The sequence below is a fragment of the Bubalus bubalis genome, chromosome 10 (genome assembly GCF_019923935.1).
Source record: "Bubalus bubalis isolate 160015118507 breed Murrah chromosome 10, NDDB_SH_1, whole genome shotgun sequence".
Taxonomy (NCBI): domain Eukaryota; kingdom Metazoa; phylum Chordata; class Mammalia; order Artiodactyla; family Bovidae; genus Bubalus; species Bubalus bubalis.
The window spans coordinates 63,714,313-63,738,897 of record NC_059166.1 but is presented as its reverse complement, the minus strand read 5'-3'; the positions used below and the strand labels follow the sequence as shown (position 1 = coordinate 63,738,897).

Genomic DNA, 24,585 nt, shown 5'->3' with positions numbered 1-24,585 from the left:
GGGCCCGACTCTTAACATGCACCTATGTTTATACCCAAAGCCAAGGCTACAGTAATGGTACTTGGGAATGTAATTTTTTAAATCTCTGGTCTGTACTCAATAGGCTCATTGTAAGAATTAATTTCTAGAATGCAAGGTATACTCAATAACTAGCAAGATTTGGCACAAGAAGGGCCTGTAACTCAATAGCAACTGTTGGCAAGCCTTAAACTTGGCACATAGCATCTCCCAGCAAGAGCTTTTTCCAAAGCCTTTCACTGCCCAAGAGTGGAGTCAGTGAAGTCAACACGCAGTCATGAAATGTGAAGACAGCACAATGCTCAGTGCGGCTGTTCGGGAAGAAAACACTGGGAAATAAATTACTATGCACGGCACCAACCAGTAACCAGGCTTATACTCTGGGAAAGTGTGTGTGTGTGTGTGTGTGTGTGTGTGCACGTGCATGTATCTAACTATGTAAAATGATTCAGAGAAAAGTACAATGAGTCAAGTGCAAAACAACACAGTGACATTAAGAAAATGAGAGAGAGACCTTGCTGTGAACCTAGTGTTTGTAGGTCGCCCAGCAAATGAGTCAAAGGACAATGCAAGGTTAATGAGAGCTCCTTGGAAGAGATGAGTTTTGAATCAGAACTTGACGGTAAGAGAGGTGGGAAAGCACCCTGCGGGGTAGGGAGGAGGAGTGGAGGGAGAGGAAATAATAGGAACAAAGGGTCCAGAATTGGACCTCGGCTGCTACACTGGAGACAGAACCTGCCGGTTAGCTTTGCAGGAGCAGAATAGCCCTGGGAATCAAGAAGGAGTTATTACATTCTGGAACCAACCAGATGTTGGGGCTTTCACATTACACCAAGGGGTCTGGATTTACTATAAACAGTCGGGAGTTAGTGCTGGTTCACCCACGAGTGAGAACATCTGAAAGTGGCGTCTGAGAAAGGAATTAAACAGGGAGACAGAATGAAATAGAAAGAAAAGGTAAAACTAACACCTTTGAGGAAAAGCAGCTGAGGAGAGGTGTTCTGAAGTCACTAGGATACTTCAAAGAGAATTTGCAAATGGAAAAAATGGTGGGCAAAGAGTTTGATCAATTAATTTAAGCCCTCTAATTATACACCAGCAGTTAAACAGCCGCTCAAGCAGATCCACAAAGGAAAATAAGAGTAACTTTACGGGGGAGGTCGCTTCCTGCTATTCTACATCACAAGAAGAGGAAAACCTAACCAGACAAGACGAGCACCTGCTCACCTTTTGGTGTACTTGGCCATGTCCCACGGGATATAAATAATCGTGTGCTCGGGAGGCAAAAACTGGTTGAGGTAGGTCACAGCAGCTACAAGCTCTTCGCTCAGAATTCTTTCATGCTTCCTTTTTTCTCGTTCCTTTTCCAAAAATTAAACATCATCAGTGTTCAAACTGCCTTAAATTGGAGGAACAGACTTTAAACATAACTTTGCCACTAAGGCAAGACAAAAAGATGAAGTGCTAAATATAAAAAAAAAATGAAACCTACCTTATTAAAATTAAAATAAATGCTAAGAAATAAATATGCCACTGAATTACAATCAACAGATAATGAGCACTAAAAACTCGAGGAGATCAGATTTCTTCCTCGTAACCTCCTGCAGTCTCAAGTCCAGCTCACCCTACACAGACCTGTCCTACACCCTCCACACCCCACTGTGGCGAAGGAGAACTCCCCAAAGACCAGAAGAAAGGACCCCAGGGCCCCAGCCAGCTAAGGACCAGACAGAAATCAACTGGGCTTGGATGGATAATCCCCAAACTGGCAGAGTGGAGAGTGTTTTCATAGCCTTCATATGCTTTTAAACTTCACTCTCATAAAATCCCCTGGAGGTAGCCAAGGCAGCCTTGTCTTCGCCTTTTACACTGTGGCTGAAGGCACTGAAGCTGAGAGGCGTGACTGGGACTACATCTTAGCGGTCCACCTCCTCGCCTGCTTGCTGTAGCTCCGGAGAGACCGCACCGTCTCCCATTCAAGGGGGCTAGTGTGTTGTTACTCAGCTGTGAGCTTGGAGCTCATTCTCTGCCTCCTACCAGCTCACTCTCTGCCTCCTGAATTCCTCATCTATAAAATGGGTAACAGCAGCACCTCTCTTAAAGGATTAATGTGAGGTTTAAAGGAGATGAAACATTGTAATTTCTTATCAGAGCATCTGACGCATGGTAAGTATTAATACAAAACAGACCATTTGTATTATTATTCTGATCAGGACTTTACTCAGAATCAAACATGCAAACAAAAAGTAACTCAGTAACAGACTATTACTGGCATCAGGATAGGTCTATGCTGTTTTCAACCATGCTGGTTACTTTTCAACTGTCATGAATTTAATTAGATAATCACCAAGGAAACAAAAGAAAAATATCTATTTTGCATAACTGTATATATCAAATGGAGGAATTAGAGTTGATTAAGACCAGTGATAAATCAGTTTTAGATGAACAAATATTAGCTTATTTTTACATCTGAGAAAATTAAATTACATACCTGGAATTTTTCTCAAAAGTATTTTAAACCAACTAGAGAAACAAAAAGTTTGTGAATTTCTTATGTCAAATTTGACGTTTAGGAGATGCAGAGGTAAGGTTATTTCATCAACTTGGGATCATCTCTATGCAAAGAGCATGCTTTATGCAGTCTGCCCACAGTGGATTCGTTACTGAATTGTTTAGTCAACTGCCTTTGGGTCACAGACTCGTTTAACAACCAGAGGAAAACTTTATGTATGCAACTGAGTTTGTACATCATTTCAAAGGGCTCAGAGATCCTCCCAATAGCCGTCCAAGGCCCCCAGATTAAAGTCCTCTGATGGATAATGACATCAGACCCTTGGCTGGCTTCCTATAATCCTGAGCAGCAGCACTGACAGTGTAAGGATTGCTGCAAAATTTTTGTCAAGCAGTGTCTCAAACTTACCCACGGTGGGGAAGGGGGTGGGAAGGAGACAGTTCACACACAGGACCAAAGAGAAAAATCAAGAAGGTACTCCATTTTCAACACTTCATACACAGGCAGAACAAAGAGTGGCTATCCCTTGGTATCTACACACACTTTGACTAGTTAATATGGACTTCTTCCAAGTGAACTGAATAAACATCTTCTTCTATCCTATGAATAAAGTAACTGATGACAAAAACAATCAAACATTTTTTCTATTCTACAAAACAGCAACTTAATCTCCAAAGTATTTTCTCGTTATTGTCAGGATTTTTACGACAATGAAATAATAACAATAATTTTAAAATCTATTGGCTGGCATTTAAATATTAAGAAGTAAATGTTCACTTGAGAAATCTGGGCAGGAACACTTTATAACCACATGTATCTGATATTATATTTTGAACCTGCATACTTAACAGAGAAATAGTTTATTTCACACATCATGAATCTCCGTTTAACGATAGCTTTTAACTACACTACAAGGACTCTGTAATATATGAAGAAAATTCACTAACTTAGGTTGACACATATTCTAGTGATAACTTTTTAATTTAGTGCCTCAGCAATAATTTATTTCTATACAAACAATATCTTATTGCCTATACATTTATTAGAAAATTGTTCATGAAGGTTCTTGTTTATAGAGTGTTGCTTCTTGAATTATTTTATGTTTCTTATAGCTACTGTGTAATATCAGGCTGAGGCTATGGGTCATCCAGCTATTGTCTTATATTATTCTGAGTTGACAGCGAGAGAGATGAAATTTCTGAACTGATGTGAACAAAAGTCTAAAAAGTTATTTATTTAATACTTGATTTATTTTACAGAGTCAATCCCTGATTATTTTTATATTATATATAATAATATTACAGGAGTTTTGGGTGTTGGCAGTCATCCAATAGAAGCAGACCGATAATTTCCTAAGCCAAAGAGCGACAAAGAGAGAACTAAAGCTTCCTGCCTTGCTATCCACAGCTCCCCTCATCACCTTCCTCCCCTGACACATACACACACACACACCGTACACCACACACACACACACACACACACCATACACCACACACACACACACACACACCTCCTTTGAATTCATGCACTAAAGTTTCCTGCTTCACTGTCCACAGCTCCCCTCCTCATCACTTTCCTCCTCACACACACACACACACACACACACACACCGTACACCACACACACCGTACACCACACACACACACCTCCTTTGAATTCATGCACTAAAGCTTCCTGCTTCACTGTCCACAGCTCCCCTCCTCATCACCTTCCTCCCCTGACTGACACACACACACACGCACACACACACACACGCACACACACAAACACACACAACTTTGAATTCATGCACTAAAGCTTCCTGCCTCACTGTCCACGGCTCTCTTCCTCATCACCTTCCTCCTCTGACACACACACACACCACACACAGACACACCCCACTCCTTTGAACGCATGCACTTAGTTCTATGGTCCTCTCCCAGCAGCTGGCTCACAGTTTGCATCCCTACCCCACACTCCGCCTCCACTATGGCTAGGCCATCATTCCCACCCTCATCTCGAGCTCAAGCCATTCACCACAGGTAACTCCTCTGCCCTCACCATTTCTTATCCAGACCCTCTTTTATTTTCAGTTTGTTTTAAACACCCCACCTCACAAGAACCCCAGTCCACTGACAGCTCTGCTCTCTCCACCACCTCTCCATTATTCACCCTCCTCCGGCTCAGGTTTCGCAGTCTGCTTCAATTAGACGACTGCCAACACCCAAAACTCCTATGATCTGTCTTTTATGTCACACCTGTATGGCAAAACTAAATGAACCCAATTATTTACTTCCTCTGTGTGTCTGGGCTTCACTGATAGCTCAGCTGGTGAAGAATCTGCCTGCAATGCAAAAGACCCCGGTTCAATTCCTGGGTTGGGAAGATCCCCTGGAGAAGGGACAGGCTACCCACTCCAGTAATCTTGTGCTTCCCTTGTGGCTTTGCTGGTAGAGAATCCACCTGCAATGTGGGAGACCTGGGTTCGATCCCTGGGTTGGGAAGATCCCCTGGAGAAGGGAAAGGCTACCCACTCCAGTATTCTGTCCTAAAGAATTCTATTGACTGTATAGTCCATGGGGTCGCAAAGAAGTCCGTGGGGTCGCAAAGAGTCGGACATGACTGAGAGAATTTCACTTTCTGTGCTTATATCCATTTACTAGCACTGCCAGGAAAAGTCAGGCAATAGCATGACTTAAAAAACCCTGGAATTTGCCCCCACCAACCTGGAATTTGCCCTTAGCATTGCCTGGAGGTCTCTGGTCAACCCACCTTCCCACATATATGAAGGCTGTGAAACTTCCACCACCCTCAGACTTCCGCTCTGAGCAGGTAACCTTCCCTCTGACCTTAAGGACAAGTTAAAGCCATCAGAAGGGAACGTAAGTGCATGTGGATGCATATACAACACACACACACACACATGTACCCTTATGATTCTGTCCTCCCATTAAAATAACTCCTCCCTCCAGGTTTCAGATTTCCTTTCCTCTCAAGTACATGATGCCCCTGATCATCCCTTCTCTTTCCTGTATTCTCTCCTCTCCTTAAGGATCTCAAACAGCTTCTTCCCAAACACTTTTAAACACATCATTATGATCTCTTCAAGAAACAACAACCAGATGAAAACACCAACTCTTCCACATTTCTCACTAGGTGCTTCATTTTTCCAAGAGGATCCAACCAGTCCATCCTCAGGGAAATCAGTCCTGAATATTCATTGGAAGGACTGATGCTGAGGCTGAAGCTCCAATACTTTGGTCACCTGATGCAAAGAACTGACTCACTGGAAAAGACCCTGATGGTGGGCAAGATTGAAGGCAGACGAAGGGAACGACAGAGGATGAGATGGTTGGATGGCATCACCGACTCGATGGACATGAGTATGAGTGAGCTCCAGGAGTTGGTGATGGACAGGGAAGCCTGGAGTGTTGTAGTCCATGAGGTTAAAGAGTCGGACACGACTGAGCGATTGAACTGAGGGAAAAAGTCCTCCTGCAGCTCAGTCCAGGTCACTCAGTGCCCTGGTGCTGGGAACATCAATGAGCATATTTTCCGTTTTCATCTTACCTGGCCCGTCAGCAGCCTTTGCCACGGTCAACTGCTTGCTTCCTTCACCACAAAACACGCCTTCTCTTAGCTGTCAGAGCACAGCACTCACCTGGTCTTCCTCCTACTTTCCCATTTGTCCTTCCTCTGACTCCTTTATGGATTCAGCCTGTTCTGCCTGGACATCAGGAGCTGGAGGTTCTCAAGTCGAGACCAGAGGCTCTCCACTCTTCTCTCTCGGTACCCTCGGTTGGGCATCCTCTCCACACCCATGTCTTCAAATATCGCCAGGACTCAGATGGGCCATAATATCACATCTCAGCCCAGACCTCTCTCCTGAGCTTCCATCTCATACAGCGACCACCTACTTACCATCTCCTTTGACAGGACTCCATCCATCTCAAACCTCAACACATTCAAACCACACTCATCGCCTTCCCTCATAGACAGTCTGTGTTCCCTGGCTCAGTGCCTGGCATCACCACCCATTCACCTGAGTGAGCCAGGAACCTGGGGATCAAGTCTCACCCCTCCCTCTCCATCATCTCAGACCCAGCTCATCACTGGCTCTACTGCCTGTGTGCACTCCTCCCCACCTCTGCCATGCCACTCTAGCTGTGGCCAGTTACCCCTTTCCTGGATAATTATAACAGCCTATAACAGTCTTCCAATATCAACTTTAGTCTGTACCAATCCATTCGTTCTCTACATTGAGATCAGGATAATCTTCTCAAAACAGAAATCTGATCACCATCTTCTCAACTCTACAAAACCTTCCATGGTTTTGGAAAGTCAAGATAAGACCTGACTCATTAACACACCCTACAAGGCTCTTCAAGTCTGGCATAACTACCTCTTCAGTCTCTTCTCACAACAGGCTCTCCTGCCTGCATTCTCTGGGATCCAGTCAGAGAGGCTTTTTCTTCCTCAAACGCACGTTATGCCCTCCTTTCCCAGGGCCTTGCGCTTGCTGCTCTCTTTCCTCTTGGCCTTGTAAAGGCCTCTTCATTCAGAGGCGTTACACTGACTCACCACTTCTTCAGGGAAGACTTCTCTCCTGCTATAAGCTCTCCCCAGAATCGTAACCCTGTTCTGGTACCTCTGCCTCACTTTACCATCTCCTGTTAGACTGTGAGCCCAGAGAAGACAGGGACTGTTTTTATGATTGCCTTGGGCACAAGGGAAACCTTCAAAACTGTTAAACGGTGGCTTCAATGGACATAGGATTCCTTGGCTTCTAATTAAATTGAATTATGCTTATTATAATTAATGATCTCGGTTATCCAGGTCATACAGTCAGCAAAAACAAGACTGGGAGTGACTAGGACTCAGATCATGAGCTCCTTATTGCAAAATTCAGACTTGAAGAAAGTAGGGAAAACCACTAGGCCATTCAAGTGTGACCTAAATCAAATCACTTACAGTAGAAGTGACAAATAGATTCAAGGGATTAGATCTGATAGACTGCCTAAAGAACTATGGACAGAACTATGGACATAAGATTGTATAGGAGGTGGTGACCAAAACCATCACCAAGAAAAAGAAATGCAAAAAGGCAAAATGGTTGTCTGAGGAGGCCTTACAAAGAGCTGAGAAAAGAAGAGAAGCGAAAGGCAAAGGAGAAAAAGAAAGATACACCCATCTGAATGCAGAGTTTCAAAGAATAGCAAGGAGAGATATGAGTCTTCTTAAGTGAATAATGCAAATAAAGGAGAACAATAGAATAGGAAAGACCAGCTATCTCTTCAAGAAAATTAGAGATACCAAGGGAACATTTTATGCAAAGATGGGCACAATAAAGGACAGAAACTATGAATAAAACAGAAGCAGAAGATATTAAGAAGAGATGACAAAATACACAGGAGAGCTGTACAAAAAAATTCTTAATGACCCGGAAAACCACAATGGTGTGATCACTTACCTAGAGCCAGACATCCCGGAGTGCAAAGTCAAGCAGGCCTTAGGAAGCATTACTATGAACAAAGCTAGTGGAGGTGATGGAATTCCAGCTGAGTTATTTCAAATCCTAAAAGATGATGCTGTTAAAGTGCTGCACTCAATATGCCAACAAATTTGGAAAATCCAGCAGTGGCCACAGGACAGGAAAAGGTTCATTCCAAACCCAAAGAAGAAAAATGCCAAAGAATGTTCAAACTACCACACAATTGTACTCATTTCACATGTTAGCAAGGTAATGCTCAAAATCCTTCAAGCTAGGTTTCAACAGTACCTGAACCTAGACCTTTCAAATGTACAAGCTGGATTTAGAAAAGGCACTGGAACCAGAGATCAAATTTCCAACATCTGCTGATCACAGGAAAAATAAGGGAATTCCAGAAAAATATCTACTTCTGCTTTATTGACTATGCCAAAGCCTTTGATTGTGTGGGTCACAACAAACTGTGGAAAATATTAAAGAGATGGGAATACCACACCACCCTGCCTGCCTCCTAAGAAACCGGTATGTAGGTTAAGAAGCAACAGTTAGAACCAATTTCAAACTAGGAAAGGAGTACGTCAAGGCTGTATATTGTCATCCTGCTTATTTAACTTCTATGCAAAATACATCATGCGAAATGCCAGGCTGAATGAAGCTCAAGCTGTAATCAAGATGGCCAGGAGAAATATCAACAACCTCAGATATGCACAAGACACCACCCTAATGGCAGAAAGTAAAGAAGAACTAAAGAGCTTCTTGATGAAGGTGAAAGACAAGAGTGAAAAAGCTGACTTAAAACTCAAACAGTCTAAACACTAAGATCATGGCATCTGGTCCCATTACTTCTTGGCAAATAAATGGGGAAAAAATTGAAACAGTGACAGACTTAATCTTTGGGGGCTCCAAAATCACTGCAGACAGTGACATCAGCCATAAAATTAAAAGATGCTTGTTCCTTGGAAGAAAAGCTATGACAAACCTAGAGAGTGTATTAAAAAGCAGAGACATTACTTTGCTGACAAAGGTCTGTATACTCAAAGCTATGGTTTTTCCAGTAATCATGTACAGATGTGAGAATTGGACCATAAAGAAGGCTGAGCACTGAAAAGTTGATGCTTTTAAACTGTGGTGTTGAAGAAGACTCTTGAGAGTCCCTAGGACAGCAAGGAGATCAAACCAGTCAATCCTAAAGGAAATCAGTCCTGAATATTCATTGGAAGGACTGAAGCTGAAGCTCCACTACTTTGGCCACCTGATATGAAGAGCTAACTTTTGGACAAGACCCTGATGCCGGGAAAGACTGAAGACAGAGAAGGGGGTGACAGAGGATAGATGATTGGATGATATCACTGACAATGGACCTGAGTTTGAGCAAACTCTGGGAGACAGTGAAAGACTGGGAAGCCTGGTGTGCTGCAGTACATGGAGTCGCAAAGAGTCAGACGTGACCGAGTGACTGAACAACAACAACAAATACTTATTAACCAACTTGTCATAATAATCTCAGATACTAGAAGGTGTTGGCCAACTGCCATAGCCATAATAAACAAAACACTTGCTTTTCATACTCAGGGTTTTCCTAGCCACAGAATGAGATTTCTCCATTTCATTTGGTTGCAATAGACACAGATACAATTTCCTACCTGGTCTCCTATACTCCATGCCAGGCCTTTGACCTGGCTGCCTACCCATATACACAAGACACGCTGACCAGTGTTCTCTGACATGGAAGCACAGAAATATGAGACCAGGTCACCACGCTGTCCACCAGATTCCTGAGCCATAACTGCACCCCAATTTCTGAATCTAGTCCTTAGATCCTATTACCACATATTATCTTGCCCAGCTGATCTTCTGGATTGTCAAGGGAAGTTACTGTATCAAGGCTAGCCTGTGGGTGTTTGATCTCCATGCGTCCTTCTCCCAGATGTCCTGGAAACTGAGGCAGAATTTCACCCATACCTAGCTCACCCCAGGAAATTAGAAGACAGACATGCTCATTTTTCTTTTTCCTAGAAAACCCACCACAGAGTCTCTGAAGTTACCCAGGGAAGAGGCCACGTGGACTCTGAGGCCAAAGGACAGAGGTTCAGACAGTTCAGACATGGTGAGTCGTCACAGCATGATCAACCCACAACCCTCTCCTCCTTTAAAGCAGGCTAGTTAAGCCCCTTCATGTTGTCCAGTGTGATCGAATTTCATAAGCAAACAGAGAGCATGTCATACCTTCACTAAATTCAAGACGATGATGGGCGAGCCAAACCTCTGAAGCATCTGGTCAAAGTGAAGGGCAGCCACGTGGGCAAATGGATCTGCCTGATCCACTGGGAGGAAAAAACAAATAAGTACCAGAATGAAAATTATACAGCAAGAATAAAAGCAGCACAGGGTCTTGTTTCACTTTATAATGGTTATAGAAATGTAACTCAATTGATCTTCTGGTAGTTTCATGTCTCAAATTCCTCTTCAGCATACCATTCTTCATATATTTATTGAATTTGAATGATTCTTACATTTCTGAATATAATTAATTATATTTACATATTTTAAAATATAAATAATTTTCTAGTGGCCAATATTAAAAATAAAAGTATATAAAGTTGTTGCATAAAAAATACCAGTAGTCCTGATTCTAAATTATCTACTTTTCAGAACTAAAACTCCATGCTTTTATGACATTTCTGTTGGCAGCAGTTGACTCTCTAATGTGGGTAAAGGAGAGTTACTACTGAAAAGACTGTTCCACTCACAGGTAATAGGTGGCTTAGGCATCATAGTTGAAATGTCCTGTGACCAGTATAAGGGAACTGATCCCCTAACTTGCACGTAAGAAGAATAACTTCCTGCAGTAAAAGACATGACAGAAGCGTCGCAAAGCATTTGTTCAGTCTCCACTTCATTTGCAACATCACCCTGGAAAGAAAGGTGCATTTACAGGCGTTTTATATTCTCAGAATTTTTTCAGGGAAAAAAGTGTCAAGTACAGAATGAAAATATAATTCCTATTCTTAAGCAATGGCACCCCACCCCAATTCCTATTCTTAGGATATTTTAAAAGAGGTAAGTGCTGATCAATATTTGATGCACATATTAAAAAAGGAAAATCATTAAGATGCAATAAAGGAAGGCAATTAAAAATAGCAGAGAACAGACAAGGGAAAAATCAAATTAAATAGCTAATAATACAGATAATAGAGTACAGAGAAGGAGAGAAAAGGAAAACAATCACAAGATATTACAGGAGATTAGTAAGACCAGTGAAATATAAAAATTCAATTCTGAAGACCAAGGAGGAATGAAAGGACAAAAAGTAAGATTCAAATAAAATGCCTGATGGACACAAGGAAAAAAACCTTGAGACAGCTTTACTTATAAAGTATATGAAGATTTAACAAAGAATAATTTTAGAGGCATTAATAACATGACTGTTTAATTACCCTTGATATATCCAAAACTACATAACAGAGCTGCAAAACCCTGTTCTTGTCCAGTTGCTCAGTCGTGTCCAACTCTTTGTGACCCCAAGGACTCCAGCTCGCCAGGCTTCCCTATCCATCACCAGCTCCCGGAGCTTGCACAAACTCATGTCCCTTGAGTTGGTGATGTCATCCAACCATCTCATTCTCTGTCATCCCCTTCTCCTCCTGCCTTCAATCATTCCCAGCATCAGGGTCTTTTCCAACAAGTCACTTCTTTGCATCAGGTGGCCAAACTACTAGAGTTTCAGCTTCAGCATGAGTCTTCCAATGAATATGCAGGACTGATTTCCTCTGGGATTGACTGGTTTGATCTCCTTGCAGTCCAGGGGACTCTCAAGGGTTTTCTCCAACACCACAGTTCAAAAGCATCAATTCTTCAGCACTCAGCTTTCTTTATAGTTCAACTATCACATACATACATGACTACTGGAAAAACCATAGCTTTGACTATACGGACTTTTCTTGGCAAAATAACATCTCTGCTTTTTAGCACGCTATCTAGGTTTGTCATAGCTTTCCTTCCAAGGAGCAAGCATCTCTTAATTTCATGGCTGCAGTCACCATATGCAATGATTTTGGAACCCAAGAAAATAAAGTCTATCACTGTTTCCATTGTTCTCCCATCTATTTGCCATGAAGTGATGGGACCAGATGCTATGCTCTTAGTGTTTTGACTGTTAAGTTTTAAGCCAATTTTTTCACTCTCCTCTTTCACTTTCATCAAGAGGCTCTTTAATTCCTCTTTGCTTTCTGCCATAAGGGTGGTGTCATCTGATATCTGTGGTTATTGATATTTCTCCCACAATCTTGATTTCAGCTTGTGCTTCATCCAGCCCGGCATTTTGCATGATATACTCTGCATATAAGTTAAATAAGCAGGGTGACAATATACAGCTTTGATGTACTTCTTTCCCAATTTGGAATCAGTCCATTGTTCCATATCCAGTTCTAACTGTTGCTTCTTGACCTGAATACAGGTTTCATAGGAGGCAGGTAAAGAGGTCTGGTATTCCCATCTCTTTAACAATTTTCCACAGTTTGTTGTGATTCACACAAAGGCTTGAGCATAGTCAATGAAGCCAAAATAGATGTTTTCCTGGAATTCTCTTGCTTTTTCTATGATCCAAAGGATGTTGGCAATTTGATATCCAGTTTCACACTCTTTTCTAAATCCAGCTTGAATATCCGGAAGTTCTTAGTTCATGTACTGTTGAAGCCTTGCTTGGAGCATTTTGAGCATTACTTTGCTAGCGTGTGAAATGAGTGCAACTGTACAGCAGTTTGAACATTCTTTGGCATTGGGATGAAAACTGATCTTTTTTAGTCCTGGGGCCACCGCTGAGTTTTTCTAATTTCTGACATATTGAGTGCAGCACTTTAACAGCATCATCTTTCAGGATTTGAAATAGCTCAGCTCGAATTCCATCACCTTCACTAATTTTGTTCATAGTAATGCTTCTTAAGGCATACTTGACTTCACACTCTAAGATGTCTGGCTCTAGGTGAGTGATCACACCACTGTGGTTTTCTGGGTCATTAAGACCTATTTTGGAGAATGACAACCCACTCCAATACTCTTGCCTGGAAAATCCCATGGATGGAGGAGCCTGGTGGGCTGCAGTCCATGGGGTCACGAAGAGTCAGACACTTACTGAGCGACTTCACTTTCACTTTTCACTTTCATGCATTGGAGAAGGAAATGGCAACCCACTCCAGTGTTCTTGCCTGGAGAATCCCAGGGACGGCAGAGCTTGGTGGGCTGCCATCTGTGGGGTCACACAGAGTCAGACACGACTGAAGTGACTTAGCAGCAGCAGCAGCAGCAAGACCTCTTTTGTATAGTTCTTCTGTGTATTCTTGCCACCTCTTCTTAATGTCTTCTGCTTCTGTTAGGTCCTTACTGTTTCTGTCCTTTATTGTGCCTATCTTTGCACGAAATGCTCCCTTCGTATCTCTAATTTTCTTGAAGAGATCTCTAGTTTTTCCCATTCTATTGTTTTCCTCTATTTCTTTGCATTGTTCACTTATGAAGGCTTTCTTATTTCTCCTTGCTATTCTTTGGAACTCTGCATTCAGATGGGTACATCTTTTTTTCTTAAAGCGACAGTTATAACTATGTTCATTGTTGATATGACTTTAAGAACAAATGTTGCTATATTAAGGCAGGATCAAAACCCAATGTCTCACTCAGTCTATCTACTTGATCACACATCTGTGTAAGACTCCAGTTATCTGTTGCAAAAAGAGACGAAACACTCAAAGCACGCTACATGACCAAAGGCAGAACAGATGAATATGTTGTTTTTTTCCTAGGGATGAGCGGAAGGAGTCTGTCTTGAGCCAAACTAAAGCAGAGGGAAGCGGGTAAAGGGTTTCCAGGCCTTGCTTTACTCAATTTTCTCATCAAGGATGCTTTTCCAAAGAGCACTCCCCTCCATTTATTCCTTGGGTGGAGATGCTTTGCTATTTTAGTCTCTCCACTAAATATGTACTGCATTTTAAAATCTATTACAGAAATGGCTCATCCTCCAAAACATTAGACATTTTATAACTCCCTAAGGCACTGCATAATGCTAAGATAGCTGATTTTTCAGAACATCTATACATTAGTCATATTCCTCACAAGTTTCAGAGGCTCTAGAGAATTCATTATTCTCTTGATAATGTCCCAAACTGAGATATTCCACTTTCTAAAATTCCGCTTTGCTTTATCTGTCACCAGAGCTGAAATAAAAAGTTAAATTGCCAGCAGCAATCTTACCTCACAGTTTGCACCTCTTTTGAGAAAACGGGTCCCAGCGAACTTACTGGATCTTCTAGCTATTAAAGTGACATACACAGGTCGTCCATAGATCAACAGCTCTTAGAAATCTAGTTAAAGCTGTTTAGCACTCATGACCATCACACCCAACCAAGAGAATCATTCTACGTTAAATATATTTTGTTCAGTAGGTTAAAGAACACCAAAAAGCTCCACCCAAGAAATGGAACAGCACTGGGTCTAATTGCTCTTTCGAAGAAGTATGCAGGTATTAAGGCAAAACTGAACCTCACTAAAGAGTGGTTTCCATGAATTTCAGAGGCAATGGTAACTGGATGTAGGGTTATTGGTCAAGGGCAGACCTGTGGTCCCTCCTTGCAGCCAGTTAAGAATGTAAAAGGTACAACTAATCCTTCTTCGTTCTTCAGAGACCATATACCAATCAAAGCAAGTACCTCTCCATTAACAGGGTGTTTAAATTATGAAGCAATAGCTAATTCTGAGGGAACAGAGTTAGCATAGTACTGTGAGAGCACCCAAATTTGTCACCTAACTGCAAAACTGAACACTGGGAACTGTTTAACCAAAATAAAGTTTCAATTAATATTGTCACTTTAGTTAACTTTCTGAACCTCAGTTTCATCTTCTGTAAAATGGTGTAAGTGCAAAAAAAAAAAAAAGTAACCAATTTTATTAGGTGGTTGGGAGGACTGGGTTAGGTAATGTGCGCCTGGCTTGTAGCAAACGTTCAATAAATAGCGATGACTGTTACCATCATATAGATTCCAGAATTCATTAAATGCCTGTTAACTGGGAGACTGGATTCATCATTTCAACTAATGAGCTTTAAAATTATAATCTATGGTGCTATTTACTACTTTAAAGAAACAACCATTTATTGTACTTAATACATGCCAGGCCTGAGTTAGCTCTTGAGAAATAAAAGACAGTTTAGAATTACTTTTTAGAAACTTCCCTTAGAAACTGTAGCACCTTCTCTTTAGAAGGTGGTAGAAACTGTGTGTTTTTTCCAGTTTAATTCTACTTTTGGAAAAATACATAGTAATTTGGGGCCAAATCTCATTATTCAGTGAATGATCAAGCAGATAATACCACTCACTGGTTGAAAATGAGTATAAGGTAATGAGCCATTTTACGTGTAACACGTAAATCTCACCAAATTCATTCCAAAAGTCCTCTGCATCTTCATCTAGCCTCTCCTCACCCTCACTTGCCACAAAGGAAGCAAAACAGGTCCTCTCCAAGGCCAACCTCTCCAACTCTACCCTTTGACTCCCTGACTCCACTCCTGTCAATGTTCTGGTGCAAGAAAGCACATTATTGGTTTATCACATTCACCCATTCAGTGGTCTCAAAACAACCACTCCTTTGAAGTGTTCACTCTAGGTTTTTAACAAACCTAAGACACAAGGAAGAATGTCAACCAGAAAGCATGCTAGGTGCACAAATGTTCTTCAGGATCTCTAAAAGGGGCAGGAAAAAACGTAACACCACTTCTAAAAAGTAGACATTGCCTTTTTAAGCCTCATAAGAACACAATCACTACACCTAGAAATCAAATAAAACAACAAATGATATTTATAAGATTGATTTACCAGCTTAACACCAAGCTCAATCTATATCTATTTAATCTATTATGACTCTTCTCAATCCAGATCTTCATTACGTTATGCCTGAACCATTGCAATCTTGTCCTAATGCATGTCCCTTGGTCTAGGGTGGATCAGATGGTAAAGAATCTACCAGCAATGCAGAAGACCCAGGTTTGATCCCTGAGTTGGGAAGATACCCTGCAGGAGCAAATGGCAATCCAGTCCAGTCTTGCCTGGAGAATTCCATGGACAGAGGAGCCTGGAGGGTTACAGTCCACAGGGTCACAAATAGTGGGACATAATGGAGTGACCAACACACTTTGAAAATGGTTACCCACCCAAGCTTCCTAAGTACTAATTTGTATGTTACCCTCTTGAAAAAAACTTTCAAAAATTCTAGCACCAAACCCAAAGTTCTTCATTCGACCATCAAAGTAATCTGGTGACTGGAAGTCTGACTCCCCGCTAACCCATCTCCTTCCCACCCCATTGCACCTCCCAGGCATTGTATACACAAACCACAAGTACACTCCCATAAACTTTTCCACCTCTACACTCACGATGCTTCCCCAGCCCACAGTCTCACTGCCGAGGCCTGCTTCTTGATCAAGTCAAGCCAAGTTCAACTCTTCCTATGAGCCTGGCCCCATCCTCCCCTCCGGTTAGCGATTCTGCTCCTGCTCTTAGGTAAGAATGACACTTACTACCTACAGCACTTTCTGTGCCCAGAGCATTTTCTTCCTTGTTATTTACCTGTCTGTAGACATAATAGATCTGCATTCCTTTGTATTTCAACCACACAGAATGCATAACTGTAATCTATCTGCAGGATGCACAGATAATTGTAATGATCATATAATTCATATACAGCTTTCTACAAATTGTTATAGCATAAATTTAATAATATGTATCTTAATGCTTTAAAAAAGGATACTTGACTGCCCACAGAATCCATGAATAATGTATAGCAGCCAGTCACGATGGACAGTATTTTTAATTATATCTAGAAGTTCGCCGTTCCACACATACTTCATGTAAGGCTCACTAGAGATCCCAAATACACCTGAAAAAATAAAGTTGGTATCAGGAAGATAAGGAAATTGGTTGACATTCAATTCATTTTTAAGCTCTTAAACTTTCGTTTTTTAATTTCAAAATGTCTGATAAATCTCACTGCTGTTTTCAGTGGATATAACTCATCTCATTGCCCAGAACACTGTGCTGATTCTGTACAAAATGAAAGAAAAAACACATTTTTCTGATCTATGAGAGTTTTGAACCTAGAGAAAAGCAAGCAACTGGGAAATTAAGGACACACGTACAAATACATGAATGAGGCTGACAGACAGCAGGAGCAGTGACTAGGAGCATGGCTCTGGTGTCACAGTGCTGGGTCCACATCTGAGCTCTGCCTCGCCAGCAGGGTGACAGGTGTGACCAAGAGGGTCACTTATTTCAGTGCCCCGTTTGCTCTTGCATGCCCCTTTCGTGTGATTGTTGTAAAGGCAAGTTGATAATGCACATGAAATGCTCAGAACAAGTCTCGTGTCTTACTCATAATTCCATAAGTGGTAGTTATTATATCAAGCTTTTTTGATATGACAAAATTAATTTCATCAAGCATCATTTCAGGATATCCAGATAAATTTACTAAATATCAGTAAGTTTTACAAAACTTATATAAAGTACAAAATAAGAAATAAGTATAAAAGTAATGGCTTAAAAGATTGTAACAGTTCTGCTTAGAGACAATCAATACTATTTTTCTTCTCAAAACATGTATGTTAAGAGTGTTTATATATACTCTGACAAATACCCTTTGGTTTTATTTATAAAAAGTAAGCCTTCTCTGCCCCTTCAAGGACATTACATTGAGTATGAATAATGGATAGGAGTCCTGTCTTTGTCACTTACCAGCTCTGTGACCTTTGGCAAGTTATGTAACATCTCAGAACCTCAATTTTCTAACCTGTAAAATGATGATGCCACTCACCTCAGAGATATAATCCAGATTAAAAAAATATATAATATATGCAAAGTTACTAACATGCTGCCTGACACGTTAGAGACTTTTTTTTAAATGTATTATTTTCCTTTTCTACCTACACAGACAACTTTTGCCCTCACTTTCTCTTTCCTATCAGTTTCTCTTTCCTATCAGTTTCCCCCTGTGTAGTAGGAGGATAATGCGTCCCTTCCCCACAGAAAAACTATCTATGTTCTAATCACCAGAGCCCATGAGTAAGTTATGTCACGTGGCAAGGAGAAATTAAAGCTGCAGATGGAATTAAGGTTGCTAATTAAGATGGGCAGATTATTCTGAATTGTCCAAGAGGGCCCACTGTAATCACGTGGGCATTGTGCGTGAAAGAGGGGAACAGGAGTGAGAGTGTCAGAGTGACGTCATGTGGGCAATCCTCGGCCAGCCATTGCTGGCTCTGAAGATGGAAAGGGCAAGGAAATGGCTTTTTCCTTAGGGTCTCAAGAAAGAAATGCAGCCTTACCAACACGCTAACTCTAGCCCACCAAGATCTCTTTTGGACTTTTGACTTCTGTAGGATAATAAATGTGTATAGTTTTAAGTCACTTAATTTGTGGAAATTTCTTACAGCAGTCATAAAAACCTAATACACAGTTTATTCATATCTATCAAGTAGAACTGCTCGAGCGATAGTAAAAAGTTAGGTAGCTTTTGGAGTCTTAATTCAGATCTCAGTACAGATATTCAGATTCACATAGGAGATGACACACACCGCATACTTACTAATGCTTTCAGCTTTTCTATCACTAAGCACAATATTTAGAAGAAATGATGTGACAAATACTCAGGTACACATTATCTTACCCTCCACCTGCCTCGAGTGGCACAGATTACAATTCAGATGAACCACAGCAAATTTCTGTGATCTAGATGTTTTGGGGTAGGGAGGGTGCACAGGGTGTTGCTTTAGCTCAAGTGACAGTCAATCTAATAAATGAACAAGAGTCAAAGGCAATGAACAGAGATGGCATTCAGTTGAAGTAAGTCTCAGTCTTCGTAGAGCGGACCAGAACTTCTGGCAAAAGGCTAACAGAGCGCAGCCTCTTCCTGAGTGTCCTGCAAGGACAAATCTTCTGGAACTTACCTTCGACCTCTGCACCCACATCTTCATCGCTGTCACAGAAGTGGCACTGAGGAAGGGACCCAAAGACACTACTGACTTTTTGTTTCCACAGTAAGGCCAATTCAGCTAAACTGTCTTAACCTCACATTTGAAGCAATGTCTTCACAACATTCACTCTGGCAATGTCTCTGGCCTTAGAGTGCTAGACCAATCCTTAAATCTAGAGATAAAGATATCCATTCTGCTGTGTGGCTGGTCAGTCCCAGATCCCCAGGGTCACCCTAGACCAGTCACACACAGGTCCTACAGTAACCTCACAACAGTCCTGACGGAAGCAGGGTGTGGGAGGGACAGGTGGGTCAAGCTGAGACCAATCATGTCAGAACAGCCTCTGACCTTCTGCAAGGGTTCCTCTGGACACTGGCCTTGTGATCTTAACCTCTAGGTCTCGGCCTCCTACTTAGCCTGTATTTATTTGAAAGCAGCATTACACCTACTGAGTAGTTTTTTATAAGGATTAGAGATATGATACATAAATGTCCAGGCTGCAACAGGCAACCCAGGGTAACTTTTTTCTACAATTCAACTCATACACAATTGGTCTCTATGAAGAAAAATAGGTGGTGGTGTGTATTCTTCAATATTTAAAAAGAAAATTCTCCAGCCAAAGACTAAAGTTGAATGTATTCCATAAAAGGTGCATGAAATTTTGCTAGAAAGCATCAGCATACAATTTTCTGGCTTGCCCACAAATGAAATCAATTTGGTGATACATGATCTCTGGACTTTCCTCATAGCTCAGGCAGTATACAATCTGTGTGTAATGCAGGAGACCCAGGTTCAATTCCTGGGTCAGAAAGATCCCCTGGAGAAGGAAATGACAAACCACTCAGCTATGTCTTGCCTGGAGAATGCCATGGACAGAGGAGCCTGGCAGGCTACAGTCCATGGGGTCGCAAGAGTCGGACACTACTTAGTGACTAAACCACCACCATAATCTCTATAAAAATGAATTCGTTTATATGAATTCATATATCTGAAGCAACTTCATGAAAGGACAAAGAGTAAATAGGAAAGGAGAAATATGAAGGAAATGTGACTGAATTTAATGAGATGCTGTTTCATAGATGTCACATTAACATATATTGGATGTGCTGAAAACCACCTACCGTTTCCACCCTGTGTAATCAATCCTTCATCTTCAAAGATGTCGAAACTCTCCTGGCGAGTCTGGGTGGTTTCTGACTTTAACATCTCCAGGGGCATTCGCAAGACTGTGAGATTATATTGAAGTGAGTGGGACAAATCATAGCTGTAACTGAGAAGAGAAAGCTTAATAAGAATTAGAAAAGCAAAACATTTCATACTCTTGGCTCCCAGAAGGAATTAAAACCTATGAACTAAATTAGTTAGCACCTAATTATGAACTGAATTAGTTAGCACCAACAACAGAAGCAATGTTGTTCAAATAAGCACCTTAAACATAGTAAATCATGAATATAATTGGAAATTTAAAAATCATTACACGACTTAGGCATTTGCATAACTAGAAATACACAATAAAATGTTAGTAACCTACATTCACTGATTTGCATATGCACTTTGTGCTTCACACTGAAATTAATCTAACTTCATAGTCTTGTATAACAAAGTCACACTTTTATATGTATCTGAATGGACTATTAAAAATGCTATAATATCCACTCTAATAGTATTATACAAGGTCTGTACTCTAGTTTACCTGAATGAAAATAATTATATTAATTATTAAAGGTGGCACCATAATTTATTTAGTAATAAAATAAGAATAAGTGAATAACACAAGCCACCAGAGTGAAACATGTTTGAGAAGCATGTCATTAAAAAAATTATAAGTCTGTGCAAATAAAATTTGCACAAAATCAACTTTTGTAAGTATCTTAAGCTATATATTTTTAGCACAGAATTTCAGACAGTATCTAGAATTTCTTAAGTTATACAAATTTGAAAGTATTATAGTCATACTTTAAAATGGTTACAACTTCAGAGATTCTCACACATTATTATTTCTTCTTTAGTTTATTAATATAATTTGAAATTGATTTTTATTTAATCTGTTAACTTTAAATGTACCACATTTGCTTGATAGAGCCATTAATTTTATTAGCGTCTGATCTCAGAGAGATAAAAACTGTATTAAGAAGCTGGTTTCTCAATCCCATATACAAGAGCATAAAAAACCTTCGGAATAAATTTAACCAAAGAGGTAAAAGATCTGTATACTGAAAATTATAAGACATGAATAAAATAAACGAATAAGACACAAATAAATGGAAAGATATCCAGTGTTCACGGAGTGAGTGAGAGTCACTCAGTCATGTCCAACTCTTTGTGACCCCATGGACTATACAGTCCATGGAATTCTCCAGGCCAGAATACAAGAGTGGGTAGCCTTTCCCTTCTCCAGGGGATCTTCCCAATCCAGGGATAGAACCGAGATCTCCCACATTGCAGACAGATTCTTTACTAACTGAGCCACAAGAGAAACCCAGTGTTCATGAAACAGAAGAATTAATACTGTGTAAATAACCATACTACCCAAAGCCATCTACAGATTCAATACAATCTGTATCAAAATTCCAGTTACATTTTCCACAGGAATAGAAAAAAACAATTCTAAAATTTGTATGGAACCACAGAAGATTCCTAATAGTCAAAGCACTCTTAAGAAAGAAGAACAAAGCTGGAGGCATCAAACTTCCTGATTTCAAACTTCATTACAAAGTTACAGCATCAAAACAGCATGTTACCAAGATAAAAAAGACACCTAGACCAATGGAACAGAATTGAGAGCCCTGAAATAAAACCACTCAGATACAGTCAACTAATATTTGACCAGGGAGCCAAAAAGACGAATGGAGGAAGGATGGGCTTCCCTGGTGGCTCAGACAGTAAAGAATCTACCTGCAATTCAATGCAGGAGACCCAGGTTTGATCCCTGGGTTGGAAAGATCCCCTGGAGAAGGGAATGGCCACCTGTTCCAGTATTCTTGCCTGGAGAATTCCATGAACAGTGTAGCCTGGCGGGCTATAGTCCATGGGGTCTCAAAGAGTTGGACATGACTGAGCAACTGACAACCCCTTTTCCAAAAGACAAATGGAGAAAGGATAGTCTCTTCGCTAAATGTGTTAGGAAAACTGGACAACCACCTGCAGAAGAATGAAACCGGACCCCTGTCTTACACCACTCACAAAAATTCACTCAAAATGGATTAAAGACTTACATGTAAGACCTGAAACTATAAACTAATAAAGGAAAACACAGGGAAAACTCCTTGACATTGGTCTTCACAAATATTATTTTTGGACATGACACCAAAAGTGCAAGCAACAAAAGCAAAAACAAACAAATGAAACATCAAAATAAAAAGCTTTGCACAGAGAAAGAGTGAGTGAGCAAAATAAAAAGGCAACTTTTTGAATGGGAGGAAATATTCGCAAACCATCTAACTGTTAATGGGTTGACAGCCAAGATACATAAGGAACTCATACAACTCAACAACAAACAAATGATCCAATTTTAAAATGGGCAAACGACTTGAATAGACATTTCCCCAAAGAAGACATACAAATGGCCAGTAAATGCATGAAAAGATGCTCACCATCACATTGGGAAATGCAAATCAAGACAACAATGAGATAGCACTTCATACCTATTAGAATGGCTATTATTAAAACAAGAAACGGCAGGGTTGACAAGGATGTAGAGAAAAGAGAACTCTTTGCACTGCTGGTGGGAACATAAATTGGTGCAGCCATTTTCATGGTGCAGCATGAAAAATAAAATAGCAGTTCCTAAAAAATTAAAAACAGAACTACCATTTGATCCAGAAATCCCATTTCTGGTTATATATCCAAAAGAAAAAAGATCACCATCTCAAAGAGCTATCTGCACCCCCATGCTCACTGCAGAATTAATCAAAATACCCAGATGTGGCAACAACCACAAATGAACAGATTAATAAATTAACAAAGGAACAGATAAATTAAATGTAGGGTATATTAAAAAAAAATGGTAGTTGCCAGTGGCTGGGGGAAATGGAGAACTATCGGTCAAAGAGTACAAACTCTTAGCCATAAGATAAATAAGATCTGGTTATCTAACGTATAGCATGGTAACTGTAATTAACAATACTGAATTATATGCTTGAAATGTGTTAAGGGAGTAAATCAAGTGTTATCAGTACACACACACAAAATCACAACTGTGTGATGGGATGAAGGTGTTAACTAACACTGTGGTAATCATTCTGCAATACGTCCATGTATCAAGTCATCACATTGTAAGACTTTAACTTACAGATGTCAGTAATATCTCAATAAAGCTGGGGGCAGGGTGAGAAACTGGGCTTTTCCTATTTAAAATAACTGATTTATCCTAGCTGAATCTTAATGTAATATAACCTTTTTTAAAGTCTTTAACCTCATATTTTTTACTTATGGGATAACTTGATAAGAACTCAGTATGAGAATGCAGATGAACTTGAAAACCGTGAAGGAGAAATCACTTCTAACAGCTGAGCTCCACTGAGCTTCAGCAGTACCTCAGAGACTATAAACAATTAAGCAATAATGGCTGAAAAGCAAATGATGGAGACAAATACAATGGAAATATACTTTCAATAAACATTCGTGGAAGTGAAAATTATTCTTTAGAAGCCCTTCACAATACAATTGCTAAATTAATTAACTTTCTTCAGTTTCACATCATGAAGACATAATCCACTCTACATAGTACACATGTTTTTATTTCATAAATAAATAAATAAATGGTTAACTATATTAAGAGTTTAAAAATAAATTTAAAATAATGCAAAGCACCCTAACGGTACATAATGCCAACAGCTACAACACTCTGGGTCCTCTTAGTCCTATGACCCAAGTCCACTGATTGTGATTTTGTGTTCTACATTTTACCTTGGACATTGTAAGTGACAGAATTTTCCATGCAGCACAATAACTTGCTATATGCCTCGCCTACATATTGGTCACTTCAGTGATGGTATAACACTCTCCCAGGATGCTCTGCTATAATTTATTGCTTATTTTTCAATTCACCATATTTGGGTTGTCCCTGCATTGGTTGGTTTGCTTGTTTGGGCCACGATAGAGACGCTGTCTGTAAAGCTGGTGCCTTTACAAACAGGGACTAATATTTTCCCTCCTGATTTATTTTCTTCAGATATATTTTCATACATACTTGATGCTACATTCCTCCCCAGGAAAATTGTTAATTTACAATGCCAACAACAATATGTTGGTACAGCAAAAGCTCTCCCTATTTTGAGTTTATTTTTACCTAATTTTTACTAGACTGTTAACTGAAAACTGTGAAACGGTTACAACTGTATATACAAACTTTTTAAAATTTTATTTATTTTAATTGGAGGATAATTACTTTACAATATTGCGATGCTTCTTGCCATACATTGACATGAATCAACCACAGGTATACATGTGTCCCCCCAACCCTGAATCCCCCTCCCACCTCCCTGTATATAGACAATGCAGATTTAATTTTTGTAATTCAAAATCACAAAATAAGCCATTGCAGTGTATTGAGTAGAGATCCCTGTGTTATACAGTAAGTCC

General features: G+C 40.2%; 1 protein-coding gene across 4 annotated transcripts in view; it reads right to left on the bottom strand.

Moving 5' to 3' along the window:
- Positions 1 to 24,585, bottom strand: part of FIG4 (FIG4 phosphoinositide 5-phosphatase) — a 169,327-nt gene that overhangs the window by 87,091 nt on the left and 57,651 nt on the right. For all 4 annotated transcript variants that reach the window (XM_045161971.1, XM_045161970.1, XM_045161968.1 and 1 more), the window contains 6 exons: positions 20,124 to 20,272; positions 16,785 to 16,913; positions 14,238 to 14,338; positions 10,748 to 10,910; positions 10,224 to 10,321; positions 1,246 to 1,379 (listed from right to left, as the gene is read on the bottom strand). In XM_045161971.1, coding sequence (XP_045017906.1) covers positions 1,246 to 1,379; positions 10,224 to 10,321; positions 10,748 to 10,910; positions 14,238 to 14,338; positions 16,785 to 16,913; positions 20,124 to 20,272 — 774 coding nt within the window. The remainder of the gene's footprint in view (positions 1 to 1,245; positions 1,380 to 10,223; positions 10,322 to 10,747; positions 10,911 to 14,237; positions 14,339 to 16,784; positions 16,914 to 20,123; positions 20,273 to 24,585) is intronic.